This window comes from Rhizophagus irregularis, chromosome 1, assembly GCF_026210795.1.
Source record: "Rhizophagus irregularis chromosome 1, complete sequence".
In the NCBI taxonomy this organism is placed as follows: domain Eukaryota; kingdom Fungi; phylum Glomeromycota; class Glomeromycetes; order Glomerales; family Glomeraceae; genus Rhizophagus; species Rhizophagus irregularis.
The window spans coordinates 3585070-3605425 of record NC_089429.1 but is presented as its reverse complement, the minus strand read 5'-3'; the positions used below and the strand labels follow the sequence as shown (position 1 = coordinate 3605425).

Here is a 20356-nt window from a genome sequence, read left to right as displayed (position 1 = left end):
CTAGTCTTGTGATTTTCTGCCAGAAGGTACCACTTTACAAATGCTAGGGAATGATTTACAGAACCTTCCGGAAAATGTATAATATGTTCAAAATAAAATTGAACAATACCGGGATAAGTATCTTTAGTATTATCATGGAGAAATTGGGATAATATTTTGGCCGATGTGACGTGCCTTTTAGAATACATTGACCCAAAAACTTCGGATCCAATTTTTAGTCGTCCATAAGTGTTCACTTTTGGTAATACCGGTATAGCAGAAGGAGCAGCATGGATATCTGATAGTGCTGCGAAATCTTTTCCATAGGCATTGCGGTAATATTCAACCAACAAATCTAATACTTCTTTTGAAAGGTTGGTGTCTATCCTTTTAGGATTAAGAAAAGTACCTGGAAAAGGTTCCGAACCCGTTCCGGCCATTTCTTCCACGTTTCTAGACATTGATAAAAATTCCCGGTAATCTATTCCATTAATTTCATCATGAATTACAAGACTGCCGGTAGTTTCTTTCGGTGTAATTAGTGTGATACAAGTCGATAAATGTTGATGGTCTTGGGCGCATGAAGAAAACTGATCAAGAAGAGAGTTGAATTGAATGGTTTTTAATAATTCTGGTTCGATTCTTCTATTACTGCTATGATACGATCCTATAAATATAGACTATTTAATAAATTGATTTAATTATATTGATAAGTTCGGAAATCTGGAATTACCTAATAGACCGTTCATGCGTTCGTAACTGAAACACCAGAACGCGTATAATAGTCCATAGTCTAACGCACAATGGCAAATATGTAAGCATAAATGTAAATTCGGCGTAATTTTTTCTGCGCCGTAATTTTCTTCAATGAGCTTTGCCACTTCTAGAAGATTTTTATGAGCTTCTTCTAACCCATTCGTTGTTATAGATCTGCATACAAGAATATTGCATGCACGGACAAAATTGGCGAGTATCAATTTATCCGATTCTTGAAGCAGATCCCATGTTATGGAAGTGGCATAAATTAAGATAAAAGTCTTCCATTGATCAGCGGTGAACCTTGAAAAGCCTTCACCCTGTAGCAATTTTGTAGGGAATTCTACCGATATCTGCTGGAACTTTTATTGCATTTGCCCTTTTTTGCATTGTTTCTAAATCTTTTTGTGTCAATCGGCCCTCCTCGATCCACAGTCTGGTCACGATCCACTTAGCAATACCCAAGAACAAACAATGCATTGGATCCACTGTGAGAAATCGCACTGAATCAAAGTACGGAAGTCGATACATTTCTGACCACCGTACTAAAGTATTATGGACGTGACTATTTCTAGCATCTTTAGTATTGCAATTCAACCATTCTCGCGCATCCCTTCGAACCTGGTTGATATCTCTTTCGACAAACCATTCATCAATATCATCAAATCCGCCAAAATTCGGTTGATTTCGATCATCATATTGAGCCTTTTTTAAGCATCTATGACAAGCCACTCGCGCAGAGATATGACCGCAGAGTTTTCTCGCGGCTGGAATATCACATGAGCAGCATATTACTGCGGCTCGAATAGATTTTCCGGTAGAGCTTTCGTATGTTTTCGATAGTTCAATCCCATTCCATAACTCGATTAATTGATCGATGATGGGAGCTATATAATGGTTTAGTTGATGTAAACTAGGCTCATTTGGCCCCGGAATTAAAGCCATTGTCAAAATATTTGATGGCTTGAATCTTTCATTTCGAGGCAGGTTACATATTACACCATATAGAGCTCCTATACTATAAGTTGAATTATCGAATGGTTGGAACCAGTCGATATTTAACATGATGCCTAAGTGGCGGTCTGAGACATCTTTCCGGAAAAATGGTATATTTTGACGATGATCCTGAAAGGTTTTCCAGATCTTTCCGTCATAAATATCATTCAAAAATTGAGAATCGTTACGGTCCGCCCATTTTCTACATAATTTCTCAAATCCTTTTCGATTATACATTAATTGTAATTGGTGTTTTAAACTAACAGTAGGGAACGTTAAAGAAGGTCGATAGATTGTTCCGTTAGTAACCGGAACTTTCTTAGCAAGTGTAGCATTGCACTTTTTTCTTTGATTTGCCATCGGATGATCCGGAAAATCTACATAGGTACAATGAATTGTGGCTGGAACTTGGTAAGGGTCGTTAGTTGATACTTCTGTTACATTATACAATTTGCAACACTTTTCACACGATGCGAATTTGACAATATGAGCACAGACGCCAAGTTTTTTACGTGCCATATACAAAGATGTAGGAAAAGAATTGTACGTGTTTGCATCCAAAAGAACCAAAAGATATCTAAAAAATTTGACTAAAGAATCGGTAGTGACGTCGGATAACTTATATCTCTCGATATAATAAGATCCATAAAACAATCCAATGAAAGTCTTCAGTAAAATCAATGAAGGAGGCTTCTGGATCATCACCGTATGTATTTTCCGGTGCGTCAAACCAGCCGGATGAAGATTCATTTGGTATTTCTTCGATAGGATCAAAGTCATTATCAACTTGATCGTTTTCTTCATCATCAGCATCACTAGTATCATCATCTGAAATACTTTGTTCAATAACAACAATAGGGTATGATACATTCTTGGAATTTCCACTACCGATATGTTTTCGTTTATCTTTCGATTTGGCTTTTGATGATTTCGATTTTTTGGGAAGAAACGAATAATTTTCCTCATCAACAATAGGTTCATGATGACCATCATCTGAATTATGTGATTCTATTTCCATTGGATCATTCAAGAGGTCTACCGATGTATCTTGGTTTAGGTCATCAGATGAAACTTGATTTAAATCTATAATTTCTTCAATAACTCCTCTTGGTCTAATATCCCTTTTTAAACTATGACTATTTTTTGTACGTGGATCAACCATGTTACCTTTACATTTATTGCAATGACACGGAACTTTATTTGATGTTTTCTGTTTAAAATTATAGGATTTCTTTACAAAGACAGCTTTTGTTCTTCGGTATTTTCTCGTCATTGTAAATAATAATATAAAAAAATTTTATTAAAAATGAATTTCCGGTTCTTCGATGAACGGATATATTAGTATGATTGATAATTGACATTGTTGACCATATTAGGTTACTATCAATTTATTGTATTTATTGTATTTAAATCAATATAAGTTCCTTTATTTGAATCAAAAAAAGCTTATACTTCAATAGACTATTTCGTTATTTTCAATAGACTTATCGGCATGAAAAAAAAGGAAAAAAAAATTCAATCAAAAAAAGCTTATTTAATAGACTATTTCGTTACTTTCGACAGACCTATCGGTCCTCATATGACAAAAAAAAATATATATAAAGACCCCTTTCTTCCCACGAACTGATTTTTTTTTCTCTGCCATATCATTATACTTTGATCTAAATCATTAAAAAAAAATCGTAATCATTACATTTAATCTAATTATAGGAAAAAAAAAAATATTATTAATAATCATAATATTTTAATTGTGGAAATAAATAAAGGTATAAAAGAACGTCTTTTACCTTATTGTATTGTTTTTTTTTTATCCTTTAACAAATTTTGGTAAAAATGCGTGGAAGAAGACCTTTCAAAATTAAGAAAATAAGCTTAAGACGCTTATCTACAACAAATTTAACCTCTTACAACCATCATCAAACAAACTCAATGTCACCACATCGTCGTCACCGTTATCGTTCAAGAAGGAACAAGTCTAGATGTTCTTCTTATTCTAATTATTCAGATAGTCGTTCACCAAGTCAACAAAGAGGACGTTCGACTACAAGACATAATAGGACTAATTATTCAGATAGTCGTTCACCAAGTCAACAAGGAGGGTGTTCAACTACAAGATATAATAGAATCGATGGTATGGTTATAATATAATAATTATGTTTTTTATTTTACATATTTTGAATATAATGTCATGATTTCAATTTACAGATATCGAAGCCCTAAGCAGAGCTATCACTGCACTTACGGAAGAAGTTCGGACCTCAAGAAATCTCAAACAAGGAACGACCTACAAGCTGAATGGCCATCAACCCCTCAGACAACACCAGTTCCAAGGAGTAGACAAAATACATCACTCACGCCAGAACCAGAAACTGGATATCGTCGACGTGCTCGGGTTTTGCTTGAAGATATGGACGAAGATCAATATAAGTTGTTCCATGCGAGTATCAAGTAACTATTGGTTATTCAGCAAAATTTTTTAATCGATATTTTTTTATAAAATTAAGGATGAGGTCGTGCAGATGCTTAGCGGTCTCGATGATTCATTGCAATTGGATCATACCAAAAAATGGGTAGAAATTGCACCACACGTTTCAAAACACATCATGAAGGAGATCGCTAGAGTCTTGACCGGAAGGTTTCAATACAAAGATATAGAATTGAAATGGGTCTTACAGAATCTACACCGCCATCGTAGAGAAAGCTGGATGGTTAGCCTTGATCCGGATAAGACTAGATTTGAAAAGAAGAGAAAAGGAACGAATTCTCGAAGAAAAGATGTAAGTACTGAAGACATCCGAAATATGAAATTAAAATCCTTGATCTTGTTCCTTTCTATCCTAATCACTAATATCTGATTGCAATAGAAAAAAGAGCGACGTCAGAAAGGCATCGAGCATATGTTCAATATTAATGATGCCTCGCTTAAAGAATTTCAACCGTCATCATTATCTTCGGGAAGTTCAATGGTGCAAGACTGCGAAACCATATTTAATGAAGGAGGATTCCACAGTGATGAAGTTTCTGAAACTGATGAAGAGCTCACCAAAAAAGAAATCGAAGATCATGTTCGTCCTAAGAATAAAATTGAAACGGATAAACATGTTCTTCATGTTTATGACAAGCCCTGGAGGTCACGTCGCGTAAGTATCAAATAAAACAATTGTATAGTTATTGTATACATTTGCTTATTATCTCTTTTTCATTTTTATAGGGACGTAAATTACTTCGCTTGGCTGACCGAGTTGGTGAGAAAATAAGTCATGTAAAACTTTCACGACATCGTTGGTATGATGATAAAACGTGGATCGACGAGTCAAAACCGCCTGAAGGTGCCCCTGATTGGTCGATATCACAGTCGTACGGATCCGACGTACAACCACAAGATGAGATCGATAATATCGATAATATTAATGATGAACCTAACGAACTTGATGAACAGGTTTAATTAATGCATTAATGCAATGTTAGATTTAAAAGAGCACGTATATTAATAATAATTTGTAGTTTATATTTTTATTACGCAAGAATGATTTGTAGTTTATTTCTATATAACAACGATTAAATATAGCAAGCAAATGTATTACTGTAAAATTGATTAGTATATTGCTATATAATATATTGCAACGAATAGTAATAAATTGATTAAAACAATTTGAAATATCGTGATTTCAATTACTGCCCGGCGTGTATTGTATCGTTTAACGATACTTTATGATAACCCAAATAAATACTTAAATATTATATAAATATAAGTAAAATATCAGAAATCCGATATTAACATAATATTTATCCGATTTGCACCTTATAGTTTATTAAAACTTCAAAAGATTCAGTTATTAATTTGGTAAATATTGGGCGTTTATTTGTAAAATAACAGAAACCCGATTCTTCACCAATAGAAATCCAATACTTATGAAGTATTTATGCCCGGTTGTATCCAGAAATGCAACAAGAACCTGAGCCCAATCGGGAATAAGTATCGGGATTGTATAATATATATATCTGTGAAGAATTAGTGAAGAATCGGGTACCTGAATTTTCTCTGATATGTTGTCATTCGACCAGTGTATCTCCTTGACTAAAAAGTAAAAAAGTTTTTTACAAAATAGACACCTCCGTCTGCGAAGAATACTAGCTGCCATAGATGATGTTTATTTAATTTTTGAATTATGTAATTTATTCTGATCATGATTAAAATGATAACTACAAACACCTAGTTTTTCTAAAGATCAATTTACTTCCAAAATTTTTTTATTATCTATTTGCCACACTCCAACTAATTGCCATAATGTTTAAAAGCTTTCTGTATTTTTATACTTTTGGATTTTACCATCTACTTTATCAATTAATACACACGAGGTCAAATCTTGAGTCTTTTTTGTTCAATAAATATATCAATTTCATCATCATTCTTATTCTCTTCATTATCACTTTCAAATTCGTCATAATTACTATCACTATTTGATTCAAAGTTTTCATTGTATTTTACATCAGCTTTGTTTAATTCAAATATACTTGATTCAAAAACTGCTTCAACTTTGTTATTTTCATTAATATTAAAGAAGACATTAATGAATATTTGTGTTTTTGAAGGATTTAAGTTAAATTCTATAACATTAATTCAAAAATTTCAATTACGATTACTAAAGAATTTGCCAACTTTAACTTCAAAATCCTTTCAAATGAAGAAACTTTTCTTATAAATATGTATAAAAAAAAATGTCATATTCAAACTCATGATTAAAAAAAATTATTTTTATTTGGCTTGTTTTATTTCACTAAATCCAGTTTAGTTAATGATTTTTGATAAAAATCATAGTAATGCATAATGTCGATCATTAACAAAAAAAATTTGGTCTGTATTTATCCAGTGATTGTTATATAATTATATAATATTTAATATAAAAAATTTATTTATTAATAAAATGTTTAACATTTTTTTTTTGAAAATAATTTTTTTATTTTGTTTTTTTTTTCATTTATAGTTTATATACTTTTATCTTATTTTATATATTTCAAGCAAAGTTTTAATAGCAAAAAACTCATAGTAATTTATTAGGATTCTGCTTACTTATAATAAAGATCACTGTAGAAAATTGGGCCTTTACTAATAGTTTTTACCTTACCTTTTTCTTAAATTCTATTGGTTAATTAGCTAAAAAGGAAAAAAATCATAACAATGTAACATAAAATTTCCTTTTTTAGTAGGATCTGCAAAGAATTTTATATATGATTTTTACCTTAGGCCTGGAGGTGACCTATTTTATAAGTAAGCAGGGTTCTAGTTTATTTTAATAGTAGAAATTATACTTTTCGTCAAAATGACAAAATACTAATTAAATTTATTTTGACAGATGTAATGTATTTTGACAGATGTAATTAATTCATAGTAATTTTATAATAAGGAAATAAAATTTGTGCGCACCCGCGCATGTGCGCACCCCTCCATTTTTGGTAATTTTTATATAGTAAATTTGTTGATCATCAATTATCACGTGACTTTAGTAAAATCCTGATTTTTTTAAATATTCATACCGCAACTCTTACGTATATATTATAGAGCCTTAAAATTTTATTTATTATGTGTATTTTTGCCTATTCTACAACTTTACTTAATGAGCCATGAAGGGTTTAGAATGTCATTTTTGACTTTTATATATAATATATCCATGGGGGTGTGCATAAATTTTAAACCCTTATAATAAATAGTGAATTGGTCCGTTCGCCGAAATACAACGTAATTAATTAGCGGAGAAGTATAGTAGAAATTTTATTTTTCTATATTATTTTTCTTATCTTACGTGTTTTCTTTTTCTTTGTGGTGTTTCTGGATTCAATTCGGTCTGAAGAGGCGTATCGCCTAGAATAAGCAAGCTTTGGGACAACGATAAGATGAAGATATTTTTAAGCTACCTTTTTTAAGTGGAATAACAAAACTTTGGACATGGAAAGAGCAACCAACGAACTTCTTATTAACGAAGATTTCGTGGAATTTCTCCACAACAATTTTCTATCTATATACCAACAGGCCCTCATTTTTCAAGATATTTGACCAGGCTATCAAGAAGCACGTGGCTGCTTCACAACACAAGAAACACCTGTTTAGAGTTTTCTTCTGGGATACTTTTACTAGTCTACAGGAACATTTTAAACACAACCTTCACCAACGTCCTTTGCCAAATATCATGAATAACACATAGCCACTCTTTCTGATTAAGCAATAACAAAAACTACCAATCAAAAAGCCTTCTAAAAATTTCTGAATCAAGTCACATGCCCTTTTAGATACGTTTTTAATAACATTTCAAAACCTTTCAATGACACAACAAATAATTACCAAAAGTGACTCACCCTTCTCCTTTTTTTTATATCTGGAATGGTTGACCAATCACGACTTACACAATGATTTTAACAGTGTTACATTCAGCTCAACATTTACCTGATACTGTAGAACAAATCTTAGATTTATCTTTAAACAACACACGTCAAATAAGTAAAAATCGGTCAAATATCGGACTGCCGATTTTTGGCTGTATTTGTCCGATTTGTGGCTTTATTCAGCCGATTTTATGACGCGAATTGCTAAAAATAGAAATTCCTCTTTTTAATGACAAAAAATAGGAATGCCACATTTTAAACCATCATGCCGATTCAAATAATAATCGGACTGCCGACTTGTAAATAAATTTACAAAATATCATCACAATCAAACTGCTGGCATGAAAATAAACATGCTGATTCATAAATCAGAACAACAAACATTTTATATTACCTGCTGATTCTTCAATAATTTCCCAAATCGGACTGCCAATTGTACCGATTCATATAATAATTTTTCAAAAAATAAGTGCCGATTTATAAATTGGCACAACAGACTTATACTGCCATGCAGATTCATGTAGTAATCATCCAAAATCGGACTGCGATAATCATGCCATCTCACAAATAGAATTGCCGATATATAGACCAGTAAGAACAATACTTAAAATAACCTATGCCTGTTTTTATTTCGATCACAAATAGAATTGAATAGAAATGCCGATTTATAGAACGGTAAGAGCAATACTTAAAATAAACTATGCCTGTTTTTATTTCGATCACAAATAGAATTGAATAGAAATGCCGATTTATAGAACGGTAAGAGCAATACTTAAAATAAACTATGCCTGTTTTTATTTCGATCACAAATAGAATTGAATAGAAATGCCGATTTATAGATCAGTAAGAACAATACTTAAAATAACTTATGCCTGTTTTTATTTCGATCATAAATAGAATTGAATAGAAATCCGATTTATAGATCAGTAAGAGCAATACTTAAAATAACCTATACCTGTTTTTATTTCGAGTAAGCCAGAATCTTTCTATTTTTGATTTTTTCGTAATTCATCATTACCCGTTTTTTCTATTATTGACCGATTTTAATTTATATGAACACATATTGTAATATACGTTTTTTTATTTTGCAGTTTATGATATATTTATTATTATATTCTTGCTATATTTATTATTACTGTGTTATAATCATCTTACTAATCTTACTATTTTCTTTCACTTTTTAAAAGAGAACGTTTTTTAGTAGTTGATCCCCTAATAATTTCTTTTGGAACCACTAGTCGAAATGGATCATCCTTTTCATCGCTATCATCGATAAGAATATAATCATTATTATCGGTTTTCTTATCATCATTATTCTTATCGTTATTATTATCGTTAACGTTATTGTCGTTTTTATCATTACTAGCATTGTTTTTATCTTCGTCGTTATTGTCGTCATTGTTATCATCATTGTTATCGTCATTACTATTATCCTCTTCATCACCATCTTCGTCGGATTCTTGTATAACCCAGCTTGACGAAATCCACCAACTGGGAATGTTCTCCTTTGGTTTACTTTTTTTGTCAAAATTTTCATCTGAGCAGTAACGTGGACGACTTAGACCAAATCCGATGCTAATACCAATTTCTTCCGATCGATGTAGAATTTTTTGAATCTAATAAAAATTTATAATTTATTAAGCATAAATGCTATATTCATTAATAACATCACGACTTCGCATACTCCCGACGACTGCCACTTCTTGTCGTAAATCTTTATTACTGAATTATTGTTAATTAATCAGCCTGATCTTGTATTTTTACTGCGTTCTTTGTTTGCTAATTCCTCATCTTCTGTGGACCATTCGTCCGAGTGTATGTCTGAAGTATTAGTCGCCTTTATACAATCTTTGATGAATTCTTCCCATTTTAAGTTACGAGGTTGGCATTCAGTCAAAAGTTTGTCTCGTGTCGATATCATATGTTGCAATCCTCTTTTGCGCTGGAACATCTTCTATTGAAGAGTAAATTAAAAAATTAATTAATTGTATATGTTTTTATTATTAAATAATGAATTTTATACCTGATCCCTCCTGGATATCATGTGTTGTCTTTTGGTATGTTCTGGCATTTTACCTTCTTTTTGCAGTTTCCAAATCTCTCGGCGAGATTTATGCAATTGTTTTATGATTTTTACTATCTCTATATCATATGCTACAATAGAAGGGTTCATGGCCGATTTTACTGCTGGCAAAAGTTTTCTTTCTATTGCTTTTTTTGTTCACTGTACGTCTTTGATAGGTCGAATTGAAGTGACCGATTAAGATTATTGAGAATATGGACTACTTTATTTTATTTAATAAAACAGTCATTAAATGATCAAATATTTATATTTAATAAAGATAAATTTTAATAAAAATGTATATTTACGTGAAGTGTCTTCTTATAATTACTTGACATGAGTGGCAGCTCACGTTTCTGTTCTCTAATAATAATAGGTAATAAGCTTCTATTGGGACGATTAACTAAAGGTTCTTCATGACTAGCGTTTTTTTCGGTTAGGTTATTTAAGCGTTGTGTGAGATTTAAGATTACATTTCTTAATTCTTGAATTTCTTGGTTTTCAACGCCACCTATTATAAGTCAGTATTTAATATAATTCATTTTGAAAATTTTTTTTTTTACATGTAAGTCAAAATAGGAGCGTGAGGGAAATAATACCGCTATTTAGAGCCGGAGTAATTGAAGAGGAAGGTTGATTTTGCAATATCGAAGATTGATTTGTAAGTGTTCCTATAATAATTATGTTAAATCGGTATATTTTTTGAAATGTAATTAAGACTAATTTAAAATAATATTACTTTTTGTTAATGATCTTTCTCTATTTTGTGGTGATGAATCTTTGGATGAGAGAGTGGTAAATTGATCATTAGAATCAAATACTTCACAATAGGATCGATGATGGTAAGAATTGCGGGATCTAGATTGTGATTTATGTGATCAATGATGTCGACGTGAACGGATAGGAGAACTAGAATGGGATGAAGAGATATGTTGTTGGTGAGAATGAGGATAAGAATGATGACTACGAGATTGGGAACAACTACGACTACGAGATTGGGAACGACTACAACTACGAGATTGGGAACGACTACGACTATGAGATTGGAAACGACTACGACTACGAGGTTGGGAACGACGATGGGAATGACGTGAATGAGAACGACGATGTAAACGACGTGAGTGGGATCATTAATGAGAACGATGTGAGTGAGAATGACGATGGGAACAACGTGAATAAGATCGTTGATGAGAACAACGTGAATGAGAACGACGATGGGAACAACGTGAATGGGATCATTGATGAGAACGATGTGAGTGAGAACGGGAATCTGATTCTTTTTGTTGAGATCTAGTATTGAGGTTCCTATGCATCCCGAGAAATTTGTAAAAATTTAAATCTTTTAAATCTTTTCATTATGGTATTTATTATTAAAGATCGAACAAGAGATAAAAAGGCACTTTATATACATATTTTGAATCATCCTATCATTTAACGCGTAATTGCCTAATTAAAATAAACTATAAAATAAATTATTAACTTCGTTTTCACATATCAATAAATTTATACTACATCGCTATTCATCAATTAAATATATCAATAATCAATTAATATCATTAAACTTAATTAAATTAATTACTTACGGAAGTTTGTTTTTCCAGTAGAAAATCTGTGACACGACGAAATAGCAATACGTAACGAAAAAGCAATAGGAAATATTTTTGAAACCGTGATGTGAACGCAAAAAGTGATAGAAAATATTTTCGAAACTGTGATGTGAACGAAAAGAGAGAGGAAATATTTTTGAACTGTGATATGAACGAAAAAAAGCGATATAAATATCGTCGAAGAAAGCGTGGTAAACATACACAAATATATCATGATTGGCACCTCCGATTTTGTAGGATTTATGCATCTGGCGCGTGACACTTATGCGTCATCCAGTCACGTGGTAGTAACAAACTGCGCGTCTGCGCCCAAGGCAGAAAATTAGTAAAATTAGTTCGACCTATACTTATTGGGCAATAAAAGAATAACTTTTTATACTTTTATACGTGATTTTGATATTTTGATTTAAAAATAACTCAATCAATTAATTTTTAACCATCGTTGATGTAATAGCGTATCAGTTTGAGACGAAGTACTCGTGTTATTGCGCCTGCATACATTACAATAATGAATAACATCTACAGGAGATGTTCCCCATATCGATAGGGAGAATGATCCCATACTAGACTGACTTTTTTGTTTAAATTATAGTTCATATGTATAACTACTAAAATGATAGATGCAAGTTTATCACGATCATTTAGCGCTGATGGACAAATCGTTCGTTGAGATACTTGTTACATGCAGTATGATGATTAATTACTATTAGATTTTATACAAAATTTATAACATTTTAAATCGATTTTAAAGGTATTAATATTATCTTATCTTGTATTATGAAAAAGAAGCTGGTTTAATAGCCAAAAAAAATATCATATTTACAAAATATAAAGGAATTTTCAAATTTATCTAGATGCAAAAGCCAAAAAAAAGAAAAAATGAAATATAATTGATTAATCATGACTTGTGAAATTTGAAGTATTCTGATAAGCTGCTAAATGTAGGTGATTGCGATTGTTGTTGTTGCGATTGTTGTTGCAGTTGTTATTGCGGCTGCGTTTGTTGATGTTGTTGCGAAAAATATAATCGTAAATTTAAATCATAAATTTCTTTTTCAGTCTTTTATTTTTTCGTCGTATATTTTTAACCACTCCACCAAATTATTTTCACAGGAACTTTTCTCCAACTTATTAAGTAATTTCTCTCCCGAATCGTACACAACTTTTTTAAAGTCCTGCAACTAGACTTGCAAATCGGCAACTTCCTCATCCTTTCCCTTTAATTCCTTTAGCATTCGCTCTCTTCTATTTTTTGCGATTTTGCGAGAATTTGCGAGAATTCAACGATGGTTTGCGAAAATAATCTTTCTGGCTAATCTCGGAATTTATAATTCGATGAATAAAGCATGTATTATTGCTAAAAATGGCTAATAACATTCATTATGCTATATTTTAGGGGGTGGGAGAGGCGCAAAAGTGCCTGTCAGGTGGTATTTTCCAATCATATATATATAATTGGTTAAAATCCCGAAAGATTTTGAGTAAATATTTGATTAATACAAATTAAATAAATACATATACTAATATGGTGATATTTATTCACTGTGCTTCAAAAATGTGGCTGATTGTTTCACTTTAATAAGTATCTAGCGGCTTTTTGTGAATCTTTAATATAAATAATTCTCCTAATGAAACATAATATATGCGGATTAAAGAAAATAACATATTAATTCAGGATCTAAATTTTTCAAAAAAATTTCCTATATAAAAAAAAATTTTCAAAAAATTTTCCTAGATAAAAAAATGTCTAACCCTCAAGCTGTTGCCAAATCTAATAGAACTGACCTGACAACAAGAACAAGAACTAAAGTATACTGCTTTTGTAAAGAATGTAATGGCAAGTTAGTGGACCCAAAAATGAAAACTAAACATGGGTTAAAATATAATATATCTTATGCGAATAATAATTTTAGTAACAATTATCAAGAAGCTGAGCCTTCTAATGCTAATCCATCTAATGATTTTGGTGATGATTATCAAGAGGCTGGGCCTTCTGATGTTAGACAATATACTGATGATAATAATGCAATAGAATGCGAACCTTTACTCGAGAGGATACCTATACATGAATCGGCAAAACATAAATTCACAAAGAAAGGGAAAATATCTGATCACGTTCTTGAAAATTTATTACCAGATAACGGAAGAGATATGAATGATGATCAAGATAGAGATTTTGAAGACTATGACGATGAAAATAGAGATTCTGAAAGTTTTGAAGATGATGATGAAGATGGTGTTTCTGGCGATTTTGAAGATGATGACGAAGACAGTAATTTTGGATTTGAAAGCGATGAAGAATATAGAGACTCTGAAGATTTTGAAGATGATGATAAGGAAGAAGTCAATTTTGCGTCAAAAGATTTTGACGATGATGAACCAAAACTTCCTAATATCAACAATGATAATTATACCTGGATTATCTTATGGATATTACAATATCAACAAAGATATAAGCTTCCTAGTAATGTTTCAATAGATTCTTTATTTAAATTTCTAAGGTTTTTTCTTTTAACGGTAGATGAAAATAAATTTTCATCTTTTCCTTCCTCCCTGTACGTAGCCAAAAAAATATTGGGAATATCAACGAATATTATCAAATATGCCACATGTAATAAATGTTACAAATTGTATGACATAAATGAAATATCAAACACAACCGAAGTACCAACATGTAGTTTTATAAACTATTCGAATCATAGCAAAGAAAGATTTCGACAAAAATGTAATAACCCTCTAGTCAAAAAAATAGACAGTAATAAAGATAGTGGCAATAATCCAATTATCCGTCCGATAATGACATTTCCATTAGTTAACATTAGGCGCCAACTAACCCTATTTTTCGGTCGCAAAGATTTTGAGGTGACATGTCGAAAGTGGGCAGAAAGGGAAAACGAAACTGAAGCCTTATTTGACATCTATGATGGGAGGATTTGGATGAGTTTTGAAGATGGCAAAGGAGAACCATTCTTCAAAAAAGAATACACCAAAACTCATATCGGATTAATGCTAAACATGGATTGGTTTCAACCCTATATAAATTCACAATATTCTGTCAGCGTAATATATGCCGTTATTTGTAACTTACCCCAAAGCGAACGTTTCAAGCCCTACAATATTCTCACACTAGCAGTTATACCCAGTCCTAAAGAGCCAAAGAAACATGAAATCAACAATTACTTATACCCCATCATAAATCAGCTAAATCAGTTATGAGAAGGGTATCATATAAAAACCTATGAATATAACAACGGTCGTTTTATCCATGGCGCGATAATAGGTTGTGCTAGTGACGTTCCTGCGACTCGAAAATTATGTGGTTTTATATCAGCTCGAATCGCATGTTATCGATGCTATAAATCAGCAAACTTGGTAAATAATCAACCCAATTTTGGTGGGTTTGAAGACATTAACGACTGGTTTGTTGAGAGAGATATTAATTTAATAAGGGAGAAGGCACGTGAATGGAAGAAATGTGCAACTGAAGAATCGCGTAAGGCTCATGTCTCACAGTATCATGTTCGTTGGTCAGAAGTATACCAATTACCTTATTTTAATTCTGTGCGCTTTTGCGTAGTTGATCTCATGCACTGCCTCTTTTTCGGGGTAGCAAAGTGGATTGTAATGAAGCTCTAGATCGACGAAGGTATATTAAATAATGAAAAGCTCAAAATAATGCAAGAGTGAGCCGACTTGATAAAATTTCCAAGTGACCTCAGTCGCCGTCCCGTTAGAATAGCCACTGGCAACGGCTTTTCAAATTTTACGGCGGACATGTGAAAAACGTTTGTTCTAATTTTTGCAATACCTATCACATGGAATCTCTTGAGAGAGATCAATCAAAAAATTCTTGCTTATTTCGTACGTTCCTGTAAAATTTTAACAAATCGGGAATTACAAAAAAGCGAGCTAAACGAAGCATTTACAAAACTACTCGAAATGAATAAATTAATTGAAAAAAAATACGGACAAAAAAAAATAAGCCCAAATCTGCATTTATGCCTTCACATATGTAAATGCGCTTTAGATTATGGACCTTTATCCTCATTTTGGTGTTTTAGCTTTGAACGAATGAACGGAATTCTAGGTATGATATATTAATTTCGCCGATTTGAAAATCGTATTGTTTTTTTAATTTATACAGATTGAGCAATTTATTTCTTAAGAACATAGGATCTTATAAAAATAGCAAACGTAACATTGAACCAGAGTTATTAAAAATAATGGTTGAAAGTTTCTTTTTAAACTATTACCTCACAAATTGCGATAGCAATATATTAAACACCACTTTGGACATTATAAAGCCTAGAAAATCTGCAGGAAGCTTGGCTGCACTTGATGATTTTACAAGTGATGAGTATCAAAATTTTCTGAGGCTTTCACTTATCGAAAATGAATCAGCTTATGGAACAAAACATTTTTCCGGGTTGTTAATGAAACCGCGCCAAGAAACATGTCTCCCAAACCGCGTCTTGGACTTACTGGTTGAATTTTATAATAGTTTGTATAAAGAATATTTCGTCCCCATTTATTCTATAACGGGTCCAAATAACGATATTGTTGTAATTTCCAAAATTATACAATACGGTAGAATAAGAATTGGGGCGGATATATTTAGTTCCATTCAGGCAGCTCGTCATGAGAAATCATCATACATATTAGCTCGTTTTGAGCAGGAAGATGGAACTATAGACACATATCCCGGTCAAATTCAATTTTATTTTGAACATACTATTTATTTAAAAAATTCATCATCATTAACTCATTCGCTAGCACTAGTTAAATGGTACAGGCTGGTCCAAGATCATAGGACAAGATATTTTTGTCAAGTAGACGATGACATAAAATCATGTAATATAGAATTATGGACAAATGGGTTTCATGATATGAGTCGAGATAGTATTATACCAGTACATCATATATTAGGAAAATTTATAAAATGTGATTTTAATATTGGAACGAGAAAGATAAAAGAATATATGGCCATGATTCCTTTAAATAAAAAAATTTCATTTTAAAAAACAAATGAATCTTATATAAAATTGTTTATATGTAAATCGGAATGACGAATTTGAATTATATAACATTTGTATTTGATTAAATTATAACTAATTTTTTTTATTAAAAGATATATCATATTTTTATTATATTATTATTATATTATTGTTACATATATTATATTTATAAAACTATTAAAGGGTTATTATCATTGTTGTTGTTGTTGTTGTTGTTGTTGTTGTTGTTGTTGTTGTTGTTGTTGTCATCGAATTCGTTGTTATTATTATTGAATCACTATTATTATTATTCGTCACTCATCATTATTATTGTCATCATCATTATTGTCATCATTATTATTATTGTCATCATTATTATTATTGTCATCATTATTATTATTGTCATCATTATTATTATTGTCATCATTATTATCACCACCTTCCTTATGACTTTCATTGCTGTCTTTGCTGTCTTTGCTGTCTTTGCTGTCTTCGCTGTCTTCGCTAACTGGCGCCCAGGTGGAAGAAATCCACCAGTCTGGCATTTTTTCTGTCAGTCTACTTTTATTATCGATGACATTATCTAAACGATGACGCATACAGATTAGACCAGTTCCAATACTCTCCCCGATTTCATCCGCCCTACTTAGAATTCTCCTAATCTAATTAAAAAAAAAATTATTTATAAATGTTATATTGATAAAGAAATAACTTTACATACTCTCGTAGATTGCCATTTTTTTTCATGTATTTTGATTACAGAATTCGATTTATCTAAACGTTCTGGTCTTTTCTCTAGATTTTTTTCATTATTGGCAAGATTTTCATCTTCTGATGACCACTCATCGGAATGAAGTTCCGAGATCACTACAATTTTTTCACAATCTTTCATGTACTCGTCCCAGGTAATTTCTTGAGGTTTGCAGTCATTTAAAACCTTGTCTTTTGTGTTAATCATGTGTTGTAAACCGCGTTTACGTCGCGTTATTTTCTGTTAAAAAGTTAATTAATAGTTAATTAATAATGTTAATGGATTGCATAGACAATTAGAAATAATTGACAAATTTTGCATTTTATTAAATTTCGTACTTGGTCTCGCCAAGAAGTCATATGTTGACGTCTACTGTGCGTATCTAATTTGCCATCCTGGGTTATTTTCCAAATATCTCGGTGAGACTTATGAAGCTGTTTGATTACATTAACAATCTCGGTATCGTATACTTCAATCGATGGATTCATTGCCGCTTTTACCGCTGGTAAAAGTTTTTTGTTTATTGATTTCTTCTGGTCACTAAACGTTTGTGAAACATTAAACAAAATTCTGGAACCTAAATTATTAATGATTTGAACAACTTCATCCTATTTAAAATAATAATGAATATGATTAAAGATTATAAAAGATAAATATTTTATAATAGAGGTGTAACTTACACGAAGTGTTTTTTTAAAGATTGGAGTCATTGGTGATAGTTTTTTCCTTTATTTCTGCTTATTATGGGTGATAGACTTCGATTAACACTTGTTGTTATACTCGCGATCGTCTTATCACTGGAATGGCTGAAGTTACTGCCTGTCAAAGCCTCCAGTCGACTAGACAATTGTGATACCGCGCTTTTTAGTTCTTGAATTTCTTGATTTAATAATTTTATAATAGGAAAAACAGTTATGCAATGAAGCGCGAAGTTGATGAAGCAATGATATGAATGGGTCCTCACCTAAAGATTGCGAAGATTGCTCTTCTTGATGATGTTGCTGTTATCCACCTATCAGAAGTTAATAAAGATATTATAAATTTATTATATTTTTAATTGATTTGATAATAATATATATATAACCACCTTCCGATAAATCTGGCAAATTTCCTATTATTTTACAAGTAATTAGTACAGGTCATATTAAATATAATTTCAATAATAATATAAATAATAATACTTTTTGTTAACGATCTCCCCCTAGAAGGGAGAGAGGATTGTTGAGAATGAGAAATGGAAGAAGAATGATAATGATGTCGACGTCAACGAGAGTGAGAGGAGGGAGAGGGGGAGAGAGAATGAGAATGATGTCGACGTCGACGTCGACGAGAGTGAGAGGAGGGAGAGAAAGAGAGATAATAATAATGGTGTCGAGAATGAGAATGATGTCGACGTCGACGTCGACGAGAGTGAAAGGAGGGAGAGGGGAGAGAGAACGAGAATGATGTTGACGTCGACATCGACGAGAGTGAGAGGAGGGAGAGGAGGAGAGAGAATGAGAATGATGTTGACGTCAACGTCGATGGGAGTGAGAGGAAGGAGATTGATGATATTGCTGAGAGCGATCTTGAGAAGGAGAACGAGGATGTGATTCGCTACGTGAAATAGGATTAAGCGTCAATTTATTTTTTTTCTTCATTTTAATAATGTAAAGAAACAAGATTGAAACGAAAAGAAAGGTGAAAAGTCACCTATTTAACCATTACTTACATCATTAAAATAATATCATAATCGTTATCTCTTAATTAAAAATTAATATCATCGATATCACTTAATTAAATTAATATTATCGATATCACTTAATTAAACTAAATTAATTATCATGTGTATATCACTATTAAAATTAAACTAAAAATTAATACCATCGATATCACTTAATTAATTATCATGTATATATCACTATTAAAAATCGTAAAATGAAATTTACTTAGCAAAACAATCATCAACCATCGTTCTAAAATTCGATAAAGGGATGGAGAAAGTTTTATATAAAAAATTATTGATTTGTTTGTTCACGTGAAATATTAACAAATAATTATACAATGATTATTGCCGTTTTCGACAATTGGAATGTCGAACAATATAAGGCGATTTTATAGTAACCAATCAATTGACAAAAGTATTTTTTTTAATCATGATTGTTGCAATTGGGCGTATGTATCAGTTTGTATCAGTTTGGAAACGGCTAAACTATCACTCGTAATACCGATAGTATTGTGTCCGTATACTAACCATTGTGGGTCCAGAGTGAAAATCCATGTGATTTGCAAATTTTTAGACATTCCGGACCTATAGACCTTAAATAATTACTTGCACTAGTTAAATGGTATAAACCGATTCATGATTCTCAAGATAAGATTTTATTGTCAAGTATATAACGACATAAAATCATGTAATATAGAATTATGGATAGAGATAGTATAATACCAATATATAATGTATTAGAAAATTTTATTACATGTAATTTAATGTTGAAGTGAGAAAGATAAAAAATTATATGGCAGTAGAGCTCCGAATGGGTCAGGTCAGGTCAGGTTAATTGATAAACCTGACCTGAAATTTTTTTTCAGGTCAGGTCAGGTCAGGTTATATCAGGTTGTCTGTTTGACCTGACCTGACCTGAAACCTGAAAAATTTCAGGACTATTTTTATTAAAGTATTGAAAAAAAAACGGTACAAAACTTTTTTTTTTAATATAATATTATGAAAAAAAACGTTTTTGCAACATTTTTTATTAAAATATTGAAAAAAAATATTGCAAAACGTTTTTTTTAATATAACATTATGAAAAAAATGTTATATTATGAAAAAACGTTTTCGCAACGTTTTTTC

The 20356-nt window shown here is 31.5% G+C and overlaps 10 protein-coding genes across 10 annotated transcripts; 6 read left to right on the top strand and 4 right to left on the bottom strand.

Annotated features, from left to right (window-relative positions):
* Nucleotides 1–440, bottom strand: OCT59_000740 (uncharacterized protein; the record flags this gene model as incomplete). The annotated part of the gene is made up of 2 exons (XM_066139072.1): nucleotides 1–32; nucleotides 110–440. 2 exons carry the CDS (start codon nucleotides 438–440, stop codon nucleotides 1–3), a joined length of 363 nt encoding a protein of 120 aa, XP_065988509.1.
* A 1910-nt stretch (nucleotides 441–2350) lies between these two features.
* OCT59_000739 (uncharacterized protein) lies at nucleotides 2351–3004 on the bottom strand (the record flags this gene model as incomplete). Its single annotated transcript, XM_066139071.1, has 1 exon — nucleotides 2351–3004. One exon carries the CDS (start codon nucleotides 3002–3004, stop codon nucleotides 2351–2353), a length of 654 nt encoding a protein of 217 aa, XP_065988508.1.
* A 560-nt stretch (nucleotides 3005–3564) lies between these two features.
* OCT59_000738 (uncharacterized protein) lies at nucleotides 3565–3879 on the top strand (the record flags this gene model as incomplete). Its single annotated transcript, XM_066139070.1, has 1 exon — nucleotides 3565–3879. One exon carries the CDS (start codon nucleotides 3565–3567, stop codon nucleotides 3877–3879), a length of 315 nt encoding a protein of 104 aa, XP_065988507.1.
* A 40-nt stretch (nucleotides 3880–3919) lies between these two features.
* OCT59_000737 (uncharacterized protein) lies at nucleotides 3920–5176 on the top strand (the record flags this gene model as incomplete). Its single annotated transcript, XM_066139068.1, has 4 exons — nucleotides 3920–4123; nucleotides 4236–4508; nucleotides 4596–4871; nucleotides 4943–5176. 4 exons carry the CDS (start codon nucleotides 3920–3922, stop codon nucleotides 5174–5176), a joined length of 987 nt encoding a protein of 328 aa, XP_065988506.1.
* Nucleotides 5177–9272: 4096 nt separating this feature from the next.
* OCT59_000736 (uncharacterized protein) lies at nucleotides 9273–10282 on the bottom strand (the record flags this gene model as incomplete). The annotated part of the gene is made up of 3 exons (XM_066139067.1): nucleotides 9273–9697; nucleotides 9874–10063; nucleotides 10133–10282. 3 exons carry the CDS (start codon nucleotides 10280–10282, stop codon nucleotides 9273–9275), a joined length of 765 nt encoding a protein of 254 aa, XP_065988505.1.
* Nucleotides 10283–11090: 808 nt separating this feature from the next.
* OCT59_000735 (uncharacterized protein) lies at nucleotides 11091–11465 on the top strand (the record flags this gene model as incomplete). Its single annotated transcript, XM_066139066.1, has 1 exon — nucleotides 11091–11465. The coding sequence occupies one exon, from the start codon at nucleotides 11091–11093 to the stop codon at nucleotides 11463–11465; it is 375 nt and encodes a 124-aa protein (XP_065988504.1).
* Nucleotides 11466–13521: 2056 nt separating this feature from the next.
* OCT59_000734 (uncharacterized protein) lies at nucleotides 13522–14393 on the top strand (the record flags this gene model as incomplete). Its single annotated transcript, XM_066139065.1, has 2 exons — nucleotides 13522–14279; nucleotides 14342–14393. The coding sequence occupies 2 exons, from the start codon at nucleotides 13522–13524 to the stop codon at nucleotides 14391–14393; spliced, it is 810 nt and encodes a 269-aa protein (XP_065988503.1).
* A 1608-nt stretch (nucleotides 14394–16001) lies between these two features.
* On the top strand, nucleotides 16002–16796 carry OCT59_000733 (uncharacterized protein; the record flags this gene model as incomplete). The annotated part of the gene is made up of 1 exon (XM_066139064.1): nucleotides 16002–16796. The coding sequence occupies one exon, from the start codon at nucleotides 16002–16004 to the stop codon at nucleotides 16794–16796; it is 795 nt and encodes a 264-aa protein (XP_065988502.1).
* A 290-nt stretch (nucleotides 16797–17086) lies between these two features.
* OCT59_000732 (uncharacterized protein) lies at nucleotides 17087–18233 on the bottom strand (the record flags this gene model as incomplete). Its single annotated transcript, XM_066139063.1, has 4 exons — nucleotides 17087–17434; nucleotides 17494–17763; nucleotides 17862–18131; nucleotides 18204–18233. 4 exons carry the CDS (start codon nucleotides 18231–18233, stop codon nucleotides 17087–17089), a joined length of 918 nt encoding a protein of 305 aa, XP_065988501.1.
* A 242-nt stretch (nucleotides 18234–18475) lies between these two features.
* OCT59_000731 (uncharacterized protein) lies at nucleotides 18476–19115 on the top strand (the record flags this gene model as incomplete). Its single annotated transcript, XM_025311035.1, has 2 exons — nucleotides 18476–18544; nucleotides 18729–19115. The coding sequence occupies 2 exons, from the start codon at nucleotides 18476–18478 to the stop codon at nucleotides 19113–19115; spliced, it is 456 nt and encodes a 151-aa protein (XP_025175788.1).
* Nucleotides 19116–20356: the final 1241 nt, after the last annotated feature.